This window comes from Dermacentor variabilis, chromosome 5, assembly GCF_050947875.1.
Source record: "Dermacentor variabilis isolate Ectoservices chromosome 5, ASM5094787v1, whole genome shotgun sequence".
Classification (NCBI taxonomy): domain Eukaryota; kingdom Metazoa; phylum Arthropoda; class Arachnida; order Ixodida; family Ixodidae; genus Dermacentor; species Dermacentor variabilis.
In genome coordinates this window covers 42,676,011-42,695,734 of record NC_134572.1, presented here as the reverse complement: position 1 = coordinate 42,695,734, position 19,724 = coordinate 42,676,011, and the positions used below count along the sequence as shown (strand labels likewise).

Below are 19,724 nucleotides of genomic sequence, written 5' to 3'. Positions count from 1 at the left end.
CGATAATGGAAGAGAGAATAGTGTAGAGGAATTTGAAATCCCCCAATTAAGTAGCGCCGGAAGAAGTAAAGAAAGCCTTGGGAGCTATGCAAAGGGGGAAGGCAGCTGGGGAAGATCAAGTAACAGCAGATTTGTTGAAGGAAGGTGGACAGATTGTTCTAGAAATACTGGCCACCCTGTATACGCAACGCCTCATGACCTCGAGCGTACCGGAATCCTGGAAGAACGCTAACGTAATCCTAATCCATAAGAAAGGGGACGCCAAAGACTTGAAAAATTGTGGACCGATCAGCTTACTCTCCGTTGCCTACAAAGTATTTACTAAGGTAATTGCAAATAGAATCAGGAACACCTTAGACTTGCGTCAACCAAAGGACCAGGCAGGATTGCGTAAAGGCTACTCAACAATAGACCATATTCACTCTATCAATCAGGTGATAGAGAAATGTGCGGAATATAACCAACCCTTATATATAGCTTTCATTGATTACGAGAAAGCGTTTGATTCAGTCGAAACCTCAGCAGTCATGGAGGCATTACGGAATCAGGGTGTAGACGAGCCGTATGTAAAAATACTGGAAGACATCTATAGCGGCTCCACAGCCACCGTTGTTCTCCGCAAAGAAAGCAACAAAATACCAATAAAGAAAGGCGTCAGGCAGGGAGATACGATTTCTCCAATGCTATTGACAGCGTGGTTACAGGAGGTATTGAGAGACCTGTATTGGGAAGAATTGGGGATAAGAGTTAATGGAGAATACCTTAGTAACTTGCGATTCGCTGATGATATTGCTTTGCTTAGTAACTCAGAGGACCAACTGCAATGCATGCTCACTGACCTGGAGAGGCAAAGCAGAAGGGTGGGTCTAAAAATTAATCTGAGAAAAACTAAAGTAATGTTTAACAGTCTCGGAAGAGAACAGCAGTTTACGACAGGTATCGGGGCACTGGAAGTGGTAAGGGAATACATCTACTTAGGACAGGTAGTGACTGCGGATCCGGATCATGAGACTGAAATAATCAGAAGAATAAGAATTGGCTGGGGTGCGTTTGGCAGGCATTCTCAGATCATGAACAGCAGGTTGCCATTATCCCTCAAGAGGAAACTGTATAGCAGCTGTGTCTTACCAGTACTCACCTACGGGGCAGAAACCTGGAGGCTTACGAAAAGGGTTCTATTTAAATTGAGGACGACGCAACGAGCTATGGAAAGAAGAATGATAGGTGTAACGTTAAGGGATAAGATAAGAGCAGATAGGGTGAGGGAACAAACGCGAGTTAGTGACATCTTAGTTGAAATAAAAAAAAGGAATGGGGGGGGGGGGGCATGGGCAGGACATGTAATGAGGAGGGAAGATAACCGATGGTCATTAAGGGTTACGGACTGGATTCAAAGAGAAGGGAAGCGTAGCAGGGAGCGGCAGAAAGTTAGGTGGGCGGATGAGGTTAAGAAGTTTGCAGGGACAACATGGCCACAATTAGTACATGACCAACATGACCAGGGTAGTTGGAGAAGCATGGGAGAGGTCTTTGCCCAGCAGTGGGCGTAACCAGGCTGAGGATACACCTCTAGAATGAAGCTTGGCCTCACATGGACTCCTACATTGTGTGTCGAAACTGAGTTAGTTAGTTAGTTAGTTAGTTAGTTAATTAGTTAGTTAGTCAGTCAGTCAGTCAGTCAGTCAGTCAGTCAGTTAGTTAGTTAGTTAGTTAGTTAGTTAGTTAGTTAGTTAGTTAGTTAGTTAGTTAGTTAGTTAGTTAGTTAGTTAGTTAGTTAGTTAGTTAGTTAGTTAGTTAGTTAGTTAGTTAAGCGTCAGGTCTACATTATACATTTTGAAAACGCCGCTTTCTACCGCTGGATCCCATTGGCGGTTTACTTGTTTACTTTCGCTAGTACGTGCAGGGTAGCCAACAAGAACCACCTCTATTTAACCTCTCTTCCTGTCTTTCTATACATTCATTCTCTGTTCTTGTTTTGTAAGTTTATCCTGTCTAAATGCCAAAATTAAAGAAAATGAAGTAATTCAGGGCCATACAGCGATTATGTATACGAGGTGTCTTTCTTTAGACCATACAGAATTTTAGAAATCATCTGTCACACATAGCATAATTGTAGTCATTGCGCCGGATTACTCGAAGCGCTGGGTATTACTCGCACAAGAAATCGAAATTCGTAATCGACTAATGAACAAATATATCAATAACTAACTTTTTAATGATTAATTCACGGAATATATTCTAATTACAAATTACAGCCGGTAAGCTCGCAAGGTGAATCTACTTAGAAATAATTTTCAGGATGGCACCAATTTCAAGATATTTCTTCAGAAACTGTGCTACGAAATAAATGAGCATTTCAGTTACTTTTGTGCTACAATGCATAAAACGGTGGTTTGGTAAAAAAAAGTAAGTGTAACAATAGCGCATTTTTACCGCAAGTTTCACGGTGCATATCTCAAAACCTGTGCGACCTTAGAAATAGAGATCGGGAGAGAAACAAGACAAAAACAAGAAAAGGCAGGAAATGAACGAATGAATGAATGAATGAATGAATGAATGAATGAATGAATGAATGAATGAATGAATGAATGAATGAATGAATGAATGAATGAATGAATGTGTGTGCGGTTTAGTGGCGCAAGGGCCAGATATGGCCAAAGAGCGCCAAGACAGTGTTAGTGATTTCGCGGTGGAATGATGAGTTCTGTGAAGAAGATGTGACTTCGCTGTAAGGTGGCCTAAAAATAGTCGCTGTAAAGTGCGTAAAATCTACGCGCTATAAAATTATGGGAATGACTAACGACGAATACTAGGAACCTTAAAATCCATTGTAGAAGAATGATGCAAAATAGAAAATATATAAGATGGTAAAATTACTTGGAGCACTGCTGCCTCGCCAGAGCCCTTGAAACACAAGGGCCTAGAGGCATGTGCTATATGAAAGAGCTATCACAGCGGCATCCTCTGGAGAGAGGACCCGCTACGAACATGCGGGGCTAACAACATGCAAGACAACATCTTTCAGAAAACTTAGGACTGCGTTGGTGTCAAATGAAGGTTCTGGGCAGAGTAGCATTACGGGATGTAGGGGGATGTGCTGCCGGTATGCTAGAGAAAAATGTTTCCTTCGCTCAGATTCGGCTGCCCGACACTCCTGGAGGACGTGGAGGATGGTCAGCCTCTCCCCGCATTTACCGCAGGTTGGAGGATCATTTTCAGTGAGTAAAAAGTTATGCGTGCCGAATGTGTGTCCGATTCTGAGGCGACAGAATAGGACACCTGTTCGTCGTGATTTTGTTACGGAGGGCCAAGAACCTAACTGTGGCTTTATCACGTGCAGTTTGTTATTTACTTCTGCGTCCCATATACGTTGCCAGTGGTTTCGCACTTTCCTTCTTAAGAAAGGCTTCAGGTCTGTGACAGGGACCGAAGCAGTAGGATTAACTGCATGCAATTAAATTGGTGTGGCCATCTGGTCCACTAGAACGTTAACCTGGATGCCCCTATGGCCAGGCACCCAGCATATAATCACATGCTGGTTAGATACATATGCTTTACATAAGACGGAATAGAGTTCAATTATAACAGGATTTTTGTGCTTACAGAACGATATCAAAGACTTCACAACACTTAGGGAGTCCGTATATATAACTGATTTTTTGAATTTTGATTTCCTTATATGCTTCACGGTCGACAATACTGCGTAGGCCTCAGTCGTAAAGATACTAGTTTCCGGATGCAGTACGTCGGATTCCGAGAAGGATGGACCGACGGCTGCATAGGACACCCCGTCGTGTGACTTCGATGCGTCTGTGTAGAACTCCGTGCAGGATTGTTTGTGCTGGAGTTCCCGGAAATGCATTTGCATTTCAATCTCTGGAGCGTGTTTTGTAACTTGCATGAAAGATATATCGCATTGTATCAGCTGCCACTCCCAAGGAGGTAGCAGCTTGGCTGGATGCATTAGGCGAAGCTCGAGGAGTGGGACATGCATTTCATGACTAAGCTCCCTCACACGCAGCGAGAAAGGCTGTCTTACGAAGGGACAATTACGAAAGAGTGTAGCATATGTCATATAGTTAACGGTATTAAAACATGGATGTTGAGGGTAAGAGTGGACTTTCAGAAAATATGTTTGGCTGATGTATGTTCTCTGCAGATGAAGTGACCACTCATTTGATTCTGCATATAAACTTTGTATGGGACTTGTTCTGAAAGCGCCAGTGGCCAGTCGGATTCCTAGATGGTGAACTGGGTCTAGCATATTTAGCGCGATCGGGGCGGCAGAGTGATAAATCACGGCACCATAGTCTAATCGTGATCGAATGAGTCTTTTATAGAGTTTCATTAAACACTTCCTGTCACTACCCCATGTAGTCTGGGATAGAAGTTTCATTATGTTCATTGCTTTTAGACATTTTTCTTTAAGACGTTTAATGTGGGGGACGAAAGTGAGTCTGTAGTCAAGTATCACACCTAGAAATTTGTGCTCTTTGTTTACAGGTATTTGTTGTCCACCCAGTTCAAAGCAAGGATCTGGGATCAGTCCTCTCTTTCTTGTAAAAAGAACACAAGAGCTTTTGTTAGGATTGATCTTAAATCCATTCTTGTCTGCCCACATTGAGACTTTGTTCAGGCCATGCTGTACCTGTCTCTCGCACACTGCGAGGTTACAGGATTTGATAGCTATTTGTATGTCGTCCACGTAGACAGAATAAAAGATTGCCGGTGGTAATGAAGCGCGAAGCGTGTTCATCTTCACGATGAAGAGTGTGCAGCTGAGCACGCCTCCTTAGGGTACACCCGTTTCTTGCGTAAAAGGACGCGAAAGTACATTACCGACTTTTACCCGGAAGGTACGACTGGACAGATAGCTTCTATTAGGTTTAGCATATTACCATGGATGCCCATTTCTGACAAGTCTCTTAAGATTCCGTAACGCCACGTTGTATGGTACGCCTTCTCCATATCGAGGAATATGGATAAGAAAAACTGTTTGTGTACAAATGCGTCCCGGATATTTGATTCTACACGTACAAGATGGTCAGTTGTGGAGCGCCCTTCTCTGAAGCCGCACTGATAGGGATCAAGGATTTTGCTCAGTTCAAGGAAATGAATGAGTCGCCGATTAATCATTTTTTCAAATATCGTACAAAGGCAACTTGTCAGGGCTATCTGGCGGTAACTTGCCACTGAGGAAGGATCTTTGCCTTGTTTTAAAACAGAGACCACAATGGCTTCCTTCCATGCGGTTGGAAGGTACCCTGCATCCCAGATGGTGTTGAAAAGTGTGAGTAGCGTAACTTGCGTATCACTGTGTAAGTTTTTGAGCATTTCATACATGATTCTATCAGAGCCTGGTGCGGAGCTCTTGCATTCGCTCAAGGCAGCTCTCAATTCAGCAATACTAAAGGGACGGTTGTAAGGCTCATTCTCTCGACTTTTCTTGTTAAAGGCTTACGTTCTTCTATTTGCTTATATTTGAGAAAAGATTGCGAATAATGGTTTGAACTTGACACGCTCTGAAAGTGCTCCGCAAGTGAGTCTGCCTGATCTTGCAGTGTATCGCCCTGTGTATTTACCAGAGGGAGTGAATATGTTTGTCGCCCTCTAATTCTACTTACCCTGTTCCAGACTTTGGCCTCATCTGCAAACGAGTTAATGCTCGATAAATACTTCTGCCAGCTTTCTCTTCTGGCCTGTCGGCGGGTTCTCCTGCCTTGGGACTTTACTTTTTTAAAGTTGACTAGATTCTCTGCAGTGGGAGAAGCGTGTAGCGACCCCCACGCTTTGTTTTGTTTCTTACGAGCGATCCTACAATCGTCGTTCCACCACGGGACACGCCGTTTACATGCCAAGCCATTTACTTCTGATATGTATTTACATGCAACATCTACAATTAATGCTGTGAAATACTGCACAGCAGCATCAATTCCTAAAGAAGACATGCCATTCCAGGAGATACTAGTGAGAGTTCGGAACTTCTCCCAGTCGGCTGTATCGATCTTCCACCTAGGAACCTGTGGTTGACATTCGTTTTCTTTATGTGTTCTTAGCAGTATGGGGAAGTGGTCGCTCCCGTAAGGATTGTTGGTAACTTCCCATTCGAGTTCAGGCAGTATACAAGGAGAAAATAGGCTGAGGCTATCAAGGACTGAAATTCATGTTTATTTAGTTGGTAATGCGGGGGTATGTAAAGCGAGCAAATGGTGATGAGTTTGTTTAGTAGGACAACTCGAACCGCCACTGCTTCAAGGAGCGTTTGTAGCTGTAAAGGTTGACACGCTATACTTCTATGAGTGAGAATGGCAACACCGCCCGATGATGCGACGGCATCATCGCGATCTTTGCGAAAAGTTATATATTGTCGGAGAAAGTTTGTGTGTTTGTTTTTTAAGTGTGTTTCCTGTAAACACAGCACTTTTGTATTTTGTTTTTGGATGAGTTCCTGCACATCATCAAGGTTTCTAAGAAGACCTCTGACGTTCCATTGAATTATCTGTGTATCCATGTTGGTAGTCAATAGGTGCTGTGTGTACAGAAACAGAAGTATTAATTACAGAGATTTCAGAGATTAGATTACAGAGCTCTTTCGAGGCCCTGTAATCGTGGTCTTGCCCTTTCGGGAGCGTTCGAGGGAGCCTCGCCGCTTCTTAGGCGCTTGGCGCGCCGTGCGGATACGTGTATTGTCCATTGCCTCTTGTGAGGCGCCGGACACATGCTCTTGTGAGCGAGAAGTTACCAGGGAGGGTCCCGCCTTGGAGGGCAAGACCCCTGCGCCCACCAGCCCGGAGGTCGATGGGGCTCCCTGGGGGATTTGGCTGCGCCGGCCGTTGCCAGCGCTGGAAGGGACCTGGGAGGTTGAGGCAGTCTCGGCTGCGCCCACCTTCGGGGTCGATGGTCCCTTCTCCTCAGTTGACAGAGCAGCGCTAGCTGCAACAGGCGCGGGGGCAGATGGCGTAACTGCCGACTCACTGCTTGTGGGTCGGACAGCCGCCGGAGGCCGTTGTGACGCTGCCCCCTGACGCGCCACATCGGCAAAGGTTTTCTTTGGCAGGTAGGATACCCGCCTGCGTGCTTCCTTGAAACTTATATTTTCCTTTACTTTTACCGTTACGAATTCCTTTTCTTTTTTCCAGGATGGGCACGACCGCGAGTACGCGGTGTGATCCCCGTCACAGTTTACACAGTGGAGGGCGTTCGCACAAGCTTCAGTGGTGTGTTCGTGGGCACTGCATTTCGCACATGTTTGGCGGCCCCGGCATCTCTGCGAGCTGTGGCCGAAACGTTGGCATTTAAAACATCTTAGGGGATTCGGCACATATGGCCTCACACGAAGTTTGATGTACCCGGCCTCTACAGACTCGGGCAGAATACTTGAACCGAATGTGAGTATCAGGCGCTTGGTCTTGATTTCTTTGCTGTCACGCCTCATCTTAATTCTTTTAACATTGATAACATTCTGGTCACTGAAGCCCTCCAAGAGTTCAGCCTCAGTGAACTCGAGCAAGTCATCGTCGGAGACAACACCGCGGCTTGTGTTCATCGTGCGGTGCGGGGTTATAATTATTTGATTTTCCCCAAATGACACTAGTTTTGGCAATTTCTCATATTGTTTCTGATCGCGGAGCTCCAAGAGGAGATCACCGCTTGCCATGCTCGACGCCTTATAACCTGGACCAAAGACTTCAGTCAATGACTTGGAAACACGGAAGAGTTAGATTGTTCTTACTGGTTTATCCGGTTTTGCAGAATGAATGACATGGGAACGCGGGAAGGATTCTTTTTGCCGGCCAAAAAAACTGGAAAACTTCATCGGTGCACCCTCTTTTCTGAGGGCGAACAGGCAGTTGAGGGTAGGAATTATCCATAGAGGAGTGTGTAGTTATCGGCAATAACGCCAGCCACCCGCCGTGGAGCCCTACAAGGGGACGCTACAGGAACTGTAAAACCAGGTACTGTAAACGCCAGCTGTACGTAATTACTATAACCGAATATGAAATAACCTAGGCTGGCTATTCACACAAGGTTAACCCTTGCTGCCTGGAAAAATTGGAAGTAAGCGGAAGCTAGGAGAAGACAGGAAAGATGAAAAGTCAGAGAAAGACGAAGACTGGAGGGAGAGAGAGACAGGAAAAGGCAACTACCGATTTCCCCCGGGTAGGTCAGTCCGGGGGTGCCGTCTACGTGAAGCGGAGGCCAAAGAGGTGTGTTGCCGCCACAGGGGGACCGTAAAGGTCCAAACACCCGGCATTGGATCAACCCCCAGGATCCCCTTTTCCCCGGACACGGCTAAGCCGCGCACGGCTACACGCGGGAGGGTCCGACCCTCGTGTGCTCGGGTACGTGGTGTCGCAACACACCAAACGCCTGCTGACGCAGACGCCCCTGCGGGGAAAAGGCAGGGACGTTACCCAGACGGACGTCCGGTTTGCTACCCTGCACGGGGGAAAGGGGATGAAAGATCCTTGGAATTCGTTCCAATTGGATATGCCTTGCAAGCTCGTCGGCTAAAATTCATAAATTGCAATGCGTGCCGTGAAATATATAATGAAAAAGCTCATTATTTATTTTTATGTCAATTAGTTGGTTATGTATTTCAATTTATTTTGTGAGTAACGCCCGCCGCCTCGGGGTGATCCAGCTATTGTTACTCTATCTGCCAGAGGCGATGTTCAAAAATTACGTATTACCGCTAATATACATGCAATGTTACATGTGGCAGGTGGATTACAGAATTTGCAAAAAGAAATTATAACGGTTGGTGAATATCAACTTTTTCGAATACGAACCAAACACGAAAATATACAATCACAGGCGCGCATATTTGCAGCAGGAATATTTACTCCGGTACAATCAGGCATCACACCTGTAGTTACTAGAGCAAAACAGACATCTATTACGAACAAAAGGATCACTTTTCAACCCAAAATCACTAATCGTCATAAAAAAATGCGTGAATAGCCTCTCATCAAATTTAGAGCCAGGTGGCAAACAATCTCTCTAAGAAGAAATGGCTGCTGTACTGACTGTTTTTCCGAAAAATGCTTAGTTAATGATTGCCGCGGAAAGATAACATTATGGAAATAGAAAAAACAAGTTGCTGAGTGGCTTGCGCGCCGTAGACATATGCAAAATGTTCTGTTGCAACTAAAGAAAAAAACACAGGATGTAGCGTAAACGACAGAACAGCTACTTTGCGTCTAGACTGCCGGACACACTGCACGACAGGCAAGCAAAAATCAAGGCCTGTGCTGTAGGCTAATCGCAAACAAAGCTTGCATTACGTATTTAGTTTCTGCATAGCTTTAGAAACTTTTGTCGTTGTCTCACATCTGATAAATTGCAATGCATTCTTTAAACGTTGGAGAACAGTATAGCCAAACTTTGACATTTGGTTGCTGCGAAATGTTTGAGAAGTGCCTAATATTCGAAAATACCGAAGAGTTCCTTTTCGAATGCGAACAGTTAGTATCTAGTATTCCATTCGTATTCGAAACCTCCAATATTCGCCCACCCCTAAACATATTCTGAGGCAAGTGCTTGAACACGTCACATACAGCATTTCAAACGGGTCAGTCGTATGTGCACAACGTTTCAAAATGTGGGGTTTAATTACAGCCGATTGAAATTCTTAATGCAACTGCTTGAAAGACACAGCTTCGCTCGATACTAGGTTGCAAAAATACGATGCCTTTCTTCATTCGGGGGTGGTACTGTAATTTTTCAAGTGTGTTATTTTTGTTATTCGCTTGCCGAAGTTTTGTATTGCAGCAACCGCTGGGGGGTGTTCTCAACTTTACCGCATTGCTCGCGTTACTCAATGCTTTTCTTGAGGCCTGTAATACATTCCCAAATAAAAAAGAAATAAGGTAAATAAATAATCAAATAATAATTTGATTATTTGAAAGGTTTCAGCACAGCATCGCTTAACGTAGATTTCAACCAGTGGTTTGGATCTGCCATCTATACGTTATTCGTGAAGAAAGGCAAACACTAGAATTGCCACATGTTTATCGAAAAGAGAGTTGCATCAACTAGTTCTTTGTTATTATATCACGGTGAAATAAAGTTTCTGGAATACTGTCTTTTGCATGTGGCCTTTTAGTGTTTTTTTTTTTTATTCGTTTGCCTATCGGTCATTTTCCCTTGAGGCAGTCACGTGCGCCTCATTTTAACTAAGCAGTTAATTATTTCACTTTGCCTTCATTATTTTTGGCGATGTTACCACTGTTCTTGCTATTTGCTGTTTTCGCCCGAGCTTTTATCCCTCGTAAACGTGCAAACACGTTTGACGCAAACCTGACGCGTCAAAATAATCCTGCACCTTTTATTTCCCATCGCTCCACATATGGGAACCGGGTCACGAACTTCTCAGCTAGCGTGCAAGAGTGTTCGAATAGTGAAAATATTGAACCGAATCAAATATATATATTCGAGAGAAAACAACCTTGCAATACCAAATCAAATGTTCAATATTCCTAATTTCTACATAAAGTGAAATGAAAAGTTCGGTGGAGTTTGTTTGGCCACGTAAGGGCTCGTTTATATTATTTGATGCGTGCAATGTCGGTAACAATCGCATGTCATGTCAACTTAGAAGCTTTGTAATGAGAAACAAATTACGATCATATCTGGTGCACAATGACAATGACAGTAATGAAAAATAAAGCAGCACCATCCCAGATGCCCGTAGTAGAGGGTAGTGGTCGTTGAAGAAGAGTTGAAACGCAAACATGGCGAGATTGGCCAAATAATAAATTGCTTTGTCTAAATAAAGACAGCGAGAAAGAGGGATAATTATAAATGAAAGGCAGGCAGGTTAACCGGGACTGAGCCCGGTTGGCTACCCTACACTGGTGGAAGAAAAAAGCGAATTTGTAAGGTGCCTAAGGCGAGACATGCTTACACAGCGGCAGGTAATTACTGTGCACATGGGACTTAGTCGGCGTGTCCGTTCAACAACCGCGGTTCTCCTGCAACAGATTCAGTGAGGCTTTTGTTGCCCCTTAATATTCGAAGGATGCGAATATTCTAACTCTTCGAATAGTGAATTATCGAATCAAATGCAAAACGAATAGCAAATACTATTAAATTCGCATACAAAATTTGGAATATTTGCTCCTCCTATCATGGTTTTCGTGATATTCCACGTCACACGGGAATGCTCATGACTTTCTTTTCTTTCTTCTTTTTCGTAGTGCGACGAGTTCGAGTGAATCCTGTGGCGTGATTGTGCCCGGTGAAGCACTGCGTCCTGGTGGATGTATTTTGGGCACTTCTGACCAACTCCACCAGTTGGATAACGCAACCAAAATATCGTACAAAATAAATCGGAGTTGGCTTAAGGTGGCAAGCTCCGCCTCAGATACATGAGCCTGGTTTGTGGACATAGTTACACTGAGGGTGAAATTACGTTCGTCAAGTCGGCGGGTGTTCTTCCTATCTCAGCAGACAATTATGTGCGTAATAAAAGTGGTTCCTTCTCATTTAAATCCTGAAAGCTTTCTGAGCAATGCGAAGGGCCCAGTATATAAATTCTTATGTTCGTAATTAATGTGCATTTGTAGATGTTGTATTTCGCATGCACAAACAGCGAACACTGAATCACAATATCTAAAAAAAGAAAGAAAAGCGAACGCCGAATTTTAAATCGGCACGGTGTTATGTAGTAAAGGTTCCTACAGTGGTCGCGATGCTACATAGCGTTTTTTTTTTTCATTGAATATAGAGCTAATACCATATAGCAGACGCAACTTAAGCAAAGGCAATCAGTATGGAGTCAAACAATACGTTATTTGCGAGTGTTGTGTATATCGGGACAGTAAAGCAAAAACAGCGTCACAACATGCGACAAGCTTCTGCAGTCAGAGAAATGAATGAAGTTTGAATCTAACATAAGTGTGCCCACTGACGAACCTTCTTTTTTCCTTTTGGTTTTTACGTATAACAAAATTAAGAAGTTGGAAATTCAAATCTTTGTACTTAAAATAGGGCATTCTAATTGCTGTCACGTGCTTTTTTTTTACTTCCTTCAGTTTGTCTTCACCATCTTCTCATTACCTCATTCTTCAAACCAATTATTATGAAATAACGAAAATGCTTTTTTTAAGAGGCCTTATTTGAATCCATTAAAACTAACAGAGTAGTATCTTGTGTGGACACCGCTTGTCCTTCTCTTACCAGATGCTATTGTGTTACTGGATGTATTAATTGTGACGGGCCTCAGACATTACCGCACTTGATAAGTGGAGCTCGGGCGGAACAATTGCCCGCAGTTTCTTGCAAAGCTATTTTGCCAGGCTATCTTGCAAGGCCTGGGCCGAGCAACACTCAAGCACCTCCTCCTTCGCCTCTGTTATACGCTTGAAAGGAACTTAAATATAAACAGGGCCCGTATTCACAAAGACGTCTTACGTTATAATTCTTGGTAAGAGAGAGAGAGAAAGGCAAAGGAAAGACAGGGAGATTAACCAGAGATTATCTCCGGTTGGCTACCCTGTACTGGGAGAGGGGCAAGGGGATGCAATAGGTGAGAAAGAAAGAAGGATAAAAAAAGGAAGAAAAAACCTAAGCACACACACGCAGGTACACACGAACTATTTCTGTGGGCACTGTCACGCAGCCCGCAAAGGCGTTCCTAGTCTTACGCAGTGTCACCGTACAGTCCTACGTCACACAGTGTACAGTCACAATTTGTCAGAGAGTCCCGTGTCTTTCAAGTATCGCAGCAGCGCCTTTATAGCGGATCGCGCTGATGTTCGCGTAGGCCAGGTTCCAAGGATCTTGCTTTCTGTCATTGGGCGCTTGTCCAGTTTGTCTAAGGTGGCTGAGAGGACTGCTCTTTGTGGGTTAAAACGAGAGCACTGACGAAGAAGATGCTCGATCGTTTCGTTGCAACCGCAGAAGTCACACAGTGGGCTGTTGGCCATTCCGATAAGGAAAGAGTATGCATTTGAAAATGCTAGTCCAAGCCATAGACGGACAAGAAGGGTGCAGTCACGTCGTGGAAGCTCGGGCGGAATATGGAGCTGTAAATTAGGGTCCAGGGTATGGAGGCGTGCACTTGTGAAATCGGATGAATTCCACTGGGCTAATGTAAGGTCATGCGCAAGTGCAGAAAGTTTTTTCGCTGCGTCGGCTCTCGAAAGAGCAATGGCAACGCAGTTGATGCAGTCATGGGCAGATCGGGCAGCTGCGTCTGCTCGATCATTGCCATGTATGCCACAGTGACTAGGCAACGACTGATATATCGTGTCCTTCGTCAACTAGTCGATGGTGGACTTCTCTAATCTCTGCGACGAGCTGCTCATGTGATCCATGGCGCAGTGCTGAGAGTACACTCTGTAGGGCTGCCTTGGAATCACAGAAGACTGACCATGCGTGGGATGGTTCCTCCTTAATGAAATGAAGAACCGCACTCAGGGCTACCAGTTCAGCAGCTGTCGTTGATGATACATGTGACGTCTTTAGCTGTATTTTGACGGATCTTCTTGGTATCACCACAGCGGCAGCTGCACTTGCAGATGTCACTGAACCATCGATGTAAACGTGTACGCGGCCGCTGTGCACCTCATGCAAAAGTTCTAATGTGGCCTGCTTAAGGGCAAACGACGGCATGTTGGCTTTCTTCATGATTCCTGGGATGGCGAGGCGTATGCCAGGTGTGAAAAGTTGGCTTCCGCTCTTGAAGAATGAATCGCCACCAGTGACTCTGGTTCTTCGAACGCCTTCTTCGCTTCGGCATCGGCCAGTTCATTGCCGTTTACACCACAGTGACTGGGAACCCACTGAACTGTAATGTGGTGTCCGTTCTCTTGCGCTAGAGTGTATAGCTCGGCAAAATAAAAAATAAGAAAACCTTAATATGCCGAAATTGCACAGTGGAAGGGACGTAGTTCATCTTGTAATACGGCGGTTATTGCGCTGTATACACACGGACAGCAGGAGTAGAACTGGACGGGACGCTTCCACCAACTAGCCCAATTTGCGGCTCTACTGCAATACAAAGTATAGTGGAGGGCTCCGGATTATTTTGACAAGCGCAGCTTCTTCCACGTGCGCCTAAATCAAAGCCCACGAACATTTTCACGTTTCGCCCACATTGACGTGCGGCCGCCGAGAGAGGGGAATCGAGCCATCGACCTCGTGTTCAGCAGCAGGACGCTATATGCGTAAGCCACTACGGCGGGTCTTCCGGAAAACGAAACCACTTCTATATATACATGCATCTCATCTGGAGTAATGTAGAGTCATTTAGCCTCTTCCACAGTGTCGTTTTAAGGTTCGCGCATGCGCAGATGCAATGAATGTGTATAACTGGTTCCTAAACAAAGAAGAAAAACGGTTTGCAGTGCGCGCGTGTGTGTTGTATTCTTCACTATGAATATTTATGTGTGTTTTCATTAGCGCTCGGATGAGAGTAAATACCGTACTTAACTAATTAGCCCAAGAGGAAATTCCAAAGTACTCAGTACTGTTCAAACAGCAAGTGTCTTTAAACATTGCTATATTCATGCAAATTTCTTGAGGGCGCTACACGGAAACTTACCTCTCGCTCACAGAAAGCTTTATTAACATTAAATTTAGTGGGCAAAGTTCACGCGAGGGAATGAACTATTGCTGCCGTGGTAATAGAAGGCTTACCGTATACAGAACGTCCCGTGCGGGCATTTCTATACTTTTTCTTATATAGTGTTTACTTCTGATCGTCAATCTGGCCCTGCAGTCAAAACTGCACTGAGCTGCAAGTCCTGAAATTGACAAGCTTGATTTCACCAAAAGCAAAGAATTTGCCCTTGGACTACCATTGCCACCATTAACATGATAATATTCGTCTGCCAGCAACCGCTGTCGACGTTTTCGAAATTCAGCGTTTCATAGCAGTTATGTGAATTTTGAAGGAACATTTACGGGAAAAAATCAGTTGAGCTGTATTAGTAAATTACAGTCCTACATCAAAAAACATAATCTTGCCTTCACAGGAGGCTCAGTACACGAGAGGAGATGCGAAAACGAAATAGGCGTGGCTGAGCCACCTTCAGGTTTCCGCACCAGTTCTCCGTGACGCCATGAACTTCGATGGCGTCTTCTGGGGCCTAGTTAATTTTTTTACCTGTAAAAACTGCGCTACATGACTGCGCTACATGACTGCGCTACATGACTGCACTACATGACTGAAAATAGCAAGTTTCTAGAGTACTTCCAGCGCTATAATGGCCCAAACACCAGAAAATATGGAGAATCAGCTCTGCGGAAGCCAATCAGAAATTCATGACATCGTCTTGAAATCGGACGCCGGGGCTTCAACGCGAACTTCAAAGAGTGGAAGCTCGGCCTTCATTTTCTTTAATGCTAATCTAACCTGTTATTGCGAAAATAACTAACAAAACAATTATTTTCAATCAGCATTTTGTGAGTGTAAACTGGTTTAGCATTCCTTTTCAGTGTCCTTCAAGTTAGTACAAACGGTGAGCTGTAAGGGAAAATACGGAATACTCGACTACCACATTTCAATTACATTGGCTACTTCATTTTTCCATGTGTACGATAGGTTGGTGAATCACAGCACTTGTGAATCGAGAACCTGCCTTTGGGAAGTTTCCTGTCCAGCTTGTCGAAATAATTATGATGTAGAGAACACACGAAACCAACCTCCGTCATAGGCATGTTCCTGATGCTGATGTTTTCAGCCTTACAGCAAGATAAGAAACACATAAGAATAAAATTTCCCCTCATTGTTGCAAAGATAAATGTTATTTTTAAAGAAACGTCGATGCTCTAACGTCTATATTGGCACAGAAAAACATATATTGTGATTTAACATTGGCTTTAACGTCCTTATGGGCGGAAAAGTTGACAGCATTGAAGAATTTCTGTGATCTATATAGCAAATATTATCACTTACTTGCTAAATATAGCTTGCGACACCGATGTTGCGCATAACAAAAAAATTTTATTGGCCACTTTAGAAGACGTAATTGAAACAGAGTTCGCAGGCACCCATGCAAAGAAGCATTGCCTTCGTCAAATTTCCCCGAAGTTTCCTCAATAGATGTTTTTCCCTTCGCCTAAAAGTGACGAGTCACAAGACACTGTGACTGTGTCGTTCATTCTTAGAAAATACATGCGCGTACTTAACTATTCGCCCCAGAATACGAATGTCACAACTTTATGCAACCTTTTTGCATTCGCAGTTTCTTTCGCCAGAGTAAAACTTGGCGGCTCCGTTTCTTTGACTGCGATTTTGTCTGGACATCCGTGCACCTTCCGTCTACGTCAGAGAGAGCGAGAGAGAGAGAAAGCAAAGGAAAGATAGGAAGGTTAACCAGAGATTATCTCCGGTCAGCCTACCTACCAAAACAAACGTGCTTAATCTTCGCCATTATGCCAGAGAATAGCGCGAGAACTTGTCACGCTTTCGCGCTTTTAGTCATCGTACAAGTACATCGAGAAAAGCTTTCACGAACCTTGCTCTTTTTCCAGGACACATGGACTGTCGTAATCTAGGTAGATGCACCCGCGTGATTCGTTCAAGGTTTCTCCTATAGATTTAGCTGGTACCGTTACCTCACTCTTGTGGTTTCTTTCATTGCAAGAACGCTTCGCAAAAGCTGTAGACATACTCCCAAGAACTCCCCTCAACTTATATGCGAGAGGTATCACGTTTTGTACCAGAATATTGTTATCGAAAATTGATCCACACTGCTGTTTGCTATTCAGAAGGAAAAGGAACAGCCTATCAGTGTAGGATCGCCGACTTCTGCAATTGAATACGCATAAAGAATTGAAAACCAAAACTGAGTAAGCGCTACGAAATCTCCTACAGCACTTTCATCCGAAAAAAAATAAAAGAAAGAAAGAAACACCTCAAGTTATCACTTAGCACGATGATAAGGGTAAAGCGTAAGATCACCATTGCCACTAAGTAGTTTCGTTCATCCGAAATGTCGTTTATCCAAGTTTCAGTCGCCTCAAGCCCACCATATTGCCAAATTGTCCTGTATTAATTTATTTTCCTTCTTCTTCTTCTTCTTATTCTTCTTCTTTTTCTTCTTCTTCTTATGAGGCCGCATTCTGAATGACTGTACTTTCGTGATGTGCGCATAGACTAACTCATTTCTATAGTTTTCAGTTTATCGTACAATCAGATTTCACGAGCAGTTCTCTTCGTGTTTTTCCTCATTCTTGCCTTCTTTTTTTGAGGAGAAGTGCGGCTCCGGTTGGCTACGTTTGTAGCCACACAGCGACACGTTTGCAATGACAAAACACTTCCGATGGTGCACAATGGAGGGAGGGAGGCGGAGAAGCTCCACCCCTTTCTCCAATCGCACAACCACCTCGCTCCGTTTAATCTCATTCAGTCGCTCAATTCCGAGTCTCTCGCTTTAAGATTGAAAAACGTACGTAAACGCAGAGAGAGAGAGAAAGTAGTGATTGAGCCCAGGCAGCGGCCAACCTGCAAAGCGCTTTCATTCTGTACACCAGGGCGGTCTACAGGAAGGAAAAGGAGGCGAGGATGAGGGCGAGGGGAAGACGCTCTTTCACCATCGAGGGCGGGAGACCGTGAGGCGCCTCTGGCCTTGCTTGATATGCCGCGCAGCATCACTCGCCTCCTGTTTTAGGCGGGAGAGCCCCTCACCTCAGCTCGCTTCACCCAGCGCACTGGCTGTACCGCTTAAGGTGTGAGGGCGTTACTTTATTTTATTTTTTCTGCCTCTCTTACGAGATTTCCGTATTGGGCGCCTGTGGATTTTTTTTTTTTCTCTCCCTTTGTCAGTGGGTGCTCTGTGCGGGGCAAGGGTGATACGGCGCGCGCGTGGCGTTCGTCACAGACGCACGGCATAAAGAGGCCGCTGCACCAGTGGCCATCCTCATCTGAGCAGCGTGCTCTGAGAACACAACAACGCCGAGCCTACTCACAGTCACCGGCGCCAAAGTGTGAGCCCCTGCCGATCCCATTCAGTCGCCCGCTCATCGGTGATCCGAGCGGCCAACCGTGCCACTGCGGGCATCGTATCCTTGGACCGGCGTCCACCTTATTTAAGGTACGGTGATGTGATTGCATCTATTTTAATTCCTTATTTTTGCTCTTTCCTTATGCTTAGTCTAGTATCTTCTTTTTTTACGTTTTCTCGCGCTTCACGTCACACGCGTTTTTAAAGTGGCTCTTTGTGATCACGTGCATATTGTAGCCACTTGCGTTTTGACTACTGTTGAGCGCTAGCAGTAGGCCGGATAAAAAAAAATGAGGGGGGGGGGGGTGGGGGGCATTAATGTGAAATATGGCCTTCTCATGACTAAAGGAATAATTTGGTGCCAAACGGGCTTTAAAGTCTTATGTACTAGCTAGTCATGCATGATGATTGGTTACTATAAGAACCTACATTATTTTCCTGTTGAGAAAACACACGATTACTTGAATGAAGCTCCAGACGTGTTTAAATCGTAACGTCGATAGCCGAAAACGCTGCAGAGGTATTACTATGGCCTATTAGAAAAGTCCTCGCATTTATTTTTGTACCGACTTCTTCAAAGCTCGGGGCTTTTAGATGCATTAAATTTATACGAATATCAGTAGATGGAAATATAGCGCTACAGCCACTCGGTCACAGCTAGATAAGATATGGTTGATACACAATTTTCTTCTTCAAGGATTTGGGATGAATTTTTTGAGAAAGTAGATTAGAGCTACTTTTATTATTATTTGCGCTTCAAACATGGTGCATGCCACAACGTCACTGGATTTCGTTGGAGCAGTTAAGCTTTTAAGATTCACGGTAAGGCACGTTATATCAGGCAACATTCAGTGCGCCGGTAACTAAATTAGTTTATGCCTGGTAAGTAACATTTGCTAATCCTAATTAATTTAACTGAGTGACGAGATTAGACTGCCGGCAAAGTTGTTTCAGGATCACAAACCTATGCCGCAAGAAAACAGGAGAAAGGGAGACATCTACATACAGCGCTGACGGAAAATGTAATGCCTTAACAGAGGAGTGGCTTCTTCATACAAAAGTGAGAAGACATCTTATCACTTACTGCAATACCACATAAAGATCAACTCATTTTTTTTTTTAGAGAGGAGCTGCTAACACAAGCAATCTTACATCGCTCAGTTTCAAAATTCGAAATAGGGGAGGAATAGGAATCGCACAAGCAGCACTAGAGGGCTAGGTTAACAGATATAGTAGTTTTCAAATGTAGTAGCTCTTAACGCACGTACATGTCTCACTTTATCCTTGCATTTCCGCGCTGCAGGTTCATTGATTTTGCTTGATTTGATTCGTCAGGGAACACCACAACACGCTTGGGAGAAAAAAAGAGCCATACGCTGACAGCTAAAACAAATCCTCCGCCCTCTTTGAACAATGACAGCAGGTGAAAGACACAAATTCGGCGCCAGAAATTATGCAAGAGATGAAAGGCACTTCGTCGTAAAATTTTGACTGCGCACATACATGTCGAAACACAGTGTCGCAGTAGTCAATCATTTTCCCTCCACTAACTTGAGCAACGAGTCTATGAAAGAAAGGAAAGATCATACCCTGATATTGTAACCAGTTACCTTCCTTTGTAATGTGCTTAAAACATATATTCGGATGTTACAGAAACTACACGGTAAGTGGCACTAATTACTGCTATATAGCATATCTGCGTCAAAAATTATTTCACGAAAGCAACTAAACCAATCTACAAGGACCTTCGGAGCAAGAAGGACGAAA

The 19,724-nt window shown here is 44.2% G+C and overlaps 1 protein-coding gene across 5 annotated transcripts in view; it reads left to right on the top strand.

Annotated features, from left to right (window-relative positions):
• The window catches only part of LOC142582482 (venom allergen 3-like), an 82,359-nt gene that overhangs the window by 6,663 nt on the left and 55,972 nt on the right, over positions 1-19,724 (top strand). For 2 of the 5 annotated variants that reach the window (XM_075692265.1, XM_075692263.1), the window contains 2 exons: positions 3,136-3,218; positions 7,140-7,388. In XM_075692265.1, the coding sequence (XP_075548380.1) occupies positions 7,344-7,388 (45 nt within the window). In that variant the 5' untranslated portion in view covers positions 3,136-3,218; positions 7,140-7,343. The other 3 variants (XM_075692262.1, XM_075692264.1, XM_075692266.1) reach the window with 3 other exon arrangements.